This window comes from Triticum urartu, chromosome 7A (assembly GCF_056163025.1).
Source record: "Triticum urartu cultivar PI428250 chromosome 7A, HENAU_Tu73, whole genome shotgun sequence".
Classification (NCBI taxonomy): Eukaryota; Viridiplantae; Streptophyta; class Magnoliopsida; order Poales; family Poaceae; genus Triticum; species Triticum urartu.
The window spans coordinates 10,337,643-10,342,342 of NC_141879.1; the positions used below are offsets into that span (position 1 = coordinate 10,337,643).

At 48.1% G+C, this 4,700-nt stretch overlaps 1 protein-coding gene across 1 annotated transcript; it reads left to right on the forward strand.

The window, feature by feature from the left end:
- Positions 1 to 493: 493 nt before the first annotated feature.
- On the forward strand, positions 494 to 2,110 carry LOC147956871 (uncharacterized). The gene has a single exon (XM_087531497.1). It carries the CDS (start codon positions 494 to 496, stop codon positions 2,108 to 2,110), a length of 1,617 nt encoding a protein of 538 aa, XP_087387623.1.
- Positions 2,111 to 4,700: the final 2,590 nt, after the last annotated feature.

Genomic DNA, 4,700 nt, shown 5'->3' on the forward strand with positions numbered 1-4,700 from the left:
GGCCTTGCCGTCGGCATAGTTTGAAACTAAGCCGACGGCCAGGCCGTCGGCATAGACGCCCACGTGTCAGCTACTGGGAGCTTTGTATGAAGGACTATGCCGACGGCCTCGCCGTCGGCTTAGTTTCAAACTATGCCGACGGCAAGGCCGTCGGCATATCCCCGGTCCACGAGCAGCGGCTGGTCGCCACGTGGCACACCTATGCCGACGGTCTAGCCGCTGGCATAGCTTTTGACTAAGCCGACGGCTAAGCCGTCGGCATAGGGGCGCCACGTGGCGACTAGTGGTTAGGCAGACTTGACGGCTGCCGCCGTTAGGCGTGATCTATGCCGACGGCCGGGGCCGTCGGCATAGATGTACGGCCCCCGTCGGCGTATCATATATGCCGACGGCTTTTCGACGGCCTCCCTGGCTGTGCCGACGCATATGTTGCCGACGGCCCTATGCCGACGGGGGCCGTCGGCATAGGCCTATCCCGACGGGACTCAGGCCTATGCCGACGGCCCTGGCCGTCGGCATAGGGTGCGATTCCGGTAGTGCCTTGCTGGTTGCCCATGGCCTTCTGTACGTCACCAAGGGTGCCTTTGCGGACTGTTACTTCAGCTTGAAGCCTGAAGCCGCCAGAAAAGTAAGAGCCTTCTCCCGGTGTCAAGGTTGGGAGGACATGTGCAAGGTGGTGGAGATGGAGCTGTCCCTCATGTACGACGTCATGTACACCAAGGCGGCCATCGTCCACACCTGGCCGGGTTACTGCATCCGTGTCGCCTCGCCGCCCTTCACCGCCGCCGCCTTGCTGCTCTTCTGGTCCGACAGCAAAGACGGCCAGAGCAGTGCAGATGTCATCGTCACCTACTCCTTGCTCATTGTGACACTCGTCCTTGATGTCGGGTGGCTACTTAGATCACTGGGATCCACATGGACATGTGCATTCCTCAAGCATAGGCCGTATTCGATTCTCCGGTGTTCGCATCGGCTGATCCGCAGCTTGGGCTTCATGGCGGACAAGTATCATCTAACTAGCTACAGGATGTGGTCGGCCACGGGCACGATTGGGCAGTACAACCTGCTGAGCGACAGCTGTCGCGGAAGAAGGGGTGGCACCACCATGAGCATATCTAGCAGGCTAGTGAAGATGGTTGCAAAGGAAGACAATTGGATGGAATACCATTACGGATATGGACAGTTCTTACCATGTGTCAGGAACTTGTTGTTCCAAGGGATATGGACAATTCTCAAGAAAGCCTTCCCACCACCACAAGAAATATTAGCTGACAAGGTGACCGGCAAGGTGTCCGCTTATCCATCCGGTGACAGTCCTCCACTTCCACCGCCTGTTGAGGCTCGTAAGGCGTTCGTCAATCCAGAGGCGGGCCAAGCGAGACAGTCGGAATTAGGCGACGCTCTTGATATCGGCCCTGAGTTCCAAGAGGTAGTCCTCAGGTGGCACATCGCAACCGACATCTTCCTCTTGTGCAGGCAAAGCTCAACAGCATCCGGCAGCTGCAACTCCTACAAATATGTCAAGGCCATACAAGGGCTATCAAATTATATGATGTTCCTCGTCGCCGTACGCCCCGGCATGGTACCGGGCCTTTACCTTCGCAGCATGCACGATGCAACAAGAGAGGCATTAGACAAAATTTGCTGTCGAGACCATGCCATGCCTGATCACCAACGAACTTGCACTTCTAGTCCAAGAGATGAGATGGAGTTTGCAGAAATCCTTAAAGCCATGAAACCGATAGAAGGCTCTACGCCACTTATTCTATCGGAGGGAAGGCTCTATGCCAAGTTAATGCTCAGTCGGGTGAACCCCAATGAGATGGATCCGGATGACAAGACGGATATTACGAAGGCCCTTGATCTACTTAAGAATTTAATGCCCGAATTGTGGTGGTTGGAGAAGGACACAGTGGGAGATTGGTCGCTGCCGATGGATAACATGTTGAAACAAATCTTGGGTGGATGGGTGCGTTTGCTCCTACATGCGTCCACACGGTGCAGCCGTGGTTCCCATGCCAAGCAGCTTGGCCGTGGCGGAGACCTCACCACTGTTGTGTGGATGCTCGCTGAACATGCCGGCCTATTTCGCATCCCGCCAGACAACTAATGGTGATCAGCTAGCAAGCTATTTATAGCCACCCCTGCATGCTACCTATGTGTGTGACCAGTTTAATTGTTGCTTCTTTTGCTTGGGAATGTATCTTACGTGTTCTTGTGAGAATTGGCCGTATGTAATGGTATTTGGTTGTTGGCCGTATGTAATGGTATTTGGTTGTATGGAACATGAACATTTTGGATTAATAATACAAAAAATGAAACTAAAAAAACCATATGATTTATTGTATATGATTACTGTGTTGTTATAAAATATTTATTGAATGTAAATAGCAGTATCGAGTGAAACCACATGCTAACAGAAATAGAATGAAACTTGTGAACTGACCAGTTCCCATTATATTATTGCCTGCAAAAACATAATGGAAACTGCTGAAATGGCATGTCTGCATGTTAAGAGAAATGGATTATTATTGATCGCCTCTTTAGTTATATAGGATTACACCAGTCTAGCTATTTATTACAAAAAGTTAGCAATCTCCTTCCCTTCCCTATACCTAGTCACTACAATTAGACTCTGCTTTGGAGGCCGTCTTTCTCTATTGTAATAGGCATATTCGCAGGATAGCTATAGTGGGTGGGTAGGTGGTGCATGCTCTTAATTATTTAAGCAACCTTTTCAAAAGTGAAAGTTAATTCTGATTAAGTACGAGGATGATGAAGACTGTTGTAGCATCAAGCCTAGGTAATAACCTTGTGGCACCTAACCAGGGGCGGAGCTTTGTTGGGGCCCGCCCAGGTTTTTTACACTTTTGATTTTACCTATGCATCGAAGGAAAGCCCACCTTCAGCCTAGTAAGGATACGATCGATCCAAAGCACTCGAGGTCTCTCGCTCGCAAGTCCCAGCTTTCTCGCAAGCAGCCGCTCCTGCTGTTTCTCACGGCCGCATCAGGCAGGAGACAGAGACATCGGCCAATCAAGCAACCACTCCATCTAATTTCCCTGTAATTACGATTCAGCAAGAGATCACAGCTAATCTAATTTGTTTTCCCAAATTCTGAGTTCAACGACGTAGTTAGATACAGACTGTCCATATGCTTATTTTGTCCATGATATAGTCCTGGTTGTTCCACTCAACTGAGGGACATGGATTAGATGCAAATAGTACTACACTGTACATCTAATTTTCCTGCAATTGCTTCATTAGATATCCTGATCTTCCACTCAGTTGTTCTTTGCATTTTACATGTCACAGCATATGTTGGGTAGCCATAAGCAATGGTAAACAAGCTCACTCACACGGTCACACCTAGAGAAGAATTGATTTGGTTTTCAAAAGAAAAAAAGATCATTTCAAAATTCAATTGATATATACATATATTCTCACTCCACCTGTATTAGAGACTAAATGCATATATATGACCCAGAATTTCAAAAAAAAATCGGTGCTCTCCCTTTGTCTGGCCCGTCCAACATTTTCTTTGAAGCTCCGCCACTGCACCTAACCTTCATGATACGCAGGCCCGTCGATGAGGGGGGCCAAAGTGGCCGACCGCACAGGGCCCCCAAATCTTGGGGCCTCCGACTGGAGAAAAAAACGGAGTTGAACCACCTGTTACAGCCTGAACCCTAGCGCCGTGACCCTTCCCAGTCCTCTGACCACGCATATTGCGCCGCCTCTGGCCATCTTGCATACTCGCCTGCGACAAATTCGACAACTGCTGGTCTGTTGCATACCGAGTTACCGACGCCAGCGGCCGCTCACCCTCTGTCTAGCCCCGCCTAGTATCTGCTCCGCGCTAGTGCCAATCGCATGGTTTCCGGCAGTGCTCCCCATCCTCTACACGGCCGCTGCAGCCGTGGTGCTGCTGCCACTGGGTCCTGACCATACCTAGCCACGCCCAAAACTGGCAGTGAGTCCAAATCTGAGAAACGTCGGCACTGCTCGCAGCCTCGGCCACTGACCAGTGAGTAATTTCTTTGATTGAGACAGGCAAACAACAATACAAGATGTATTTGAACTGACATGATGTATGTGTTCATTTCAAGATTAGTGAATTTGAACATTTAACTGATATTGAATTGAAAAAGAACTGTATGCGTGTATGGATTAAATGCAAAATGATGCATATTTATATCAATTTTATTTGCTATTGCAGAAAAATAAGAAACAAATATATTTTCACCGGTTGCATGCAACAATAGTAAAGAGGAGTGTCTACAAATATGTCATATGGGAGGAATGGATAAAGCAAACTATTGATTTGGTATTCTCTTGTATCTCTTATTACAATTTGTTTTTTTTTGTCATGTTTTATATGTTTCTTTGATCATTGAGTATTGAGTTTAAATTCTCTATATATTGTGGGGTTGAGATAATTTTTGTATGCTTTCACATGAGGTATTTCCTGGATAGCTATGAGGTATTTTCTGGATAGTTCTTCAGTATACAAAATTTCAAAATTTATGACCCCATTTTGCATTTCGTCCCGGGCCCCCAAATTCCTGGAAACGGCCCTGATGATACGTACGCATGCAGGTTCCGATAAATTTGAGGCAAGGACACAAATTCATGTATAGGACCTACCCGATGCAAAGCAACCTGCAAACAACAACTAGGGACCACCAAGTGTTACCAAG

What these genes read in the sequence shown, in the direction of transcription:
- LOC147956871 (XM_087531497.1), top strand. Translation starts at nt 494, where the DNA reads ATGCCGACGGCCCTGGCCGTCGGCATAGGGTGCGATTCCGGTAGTGCC.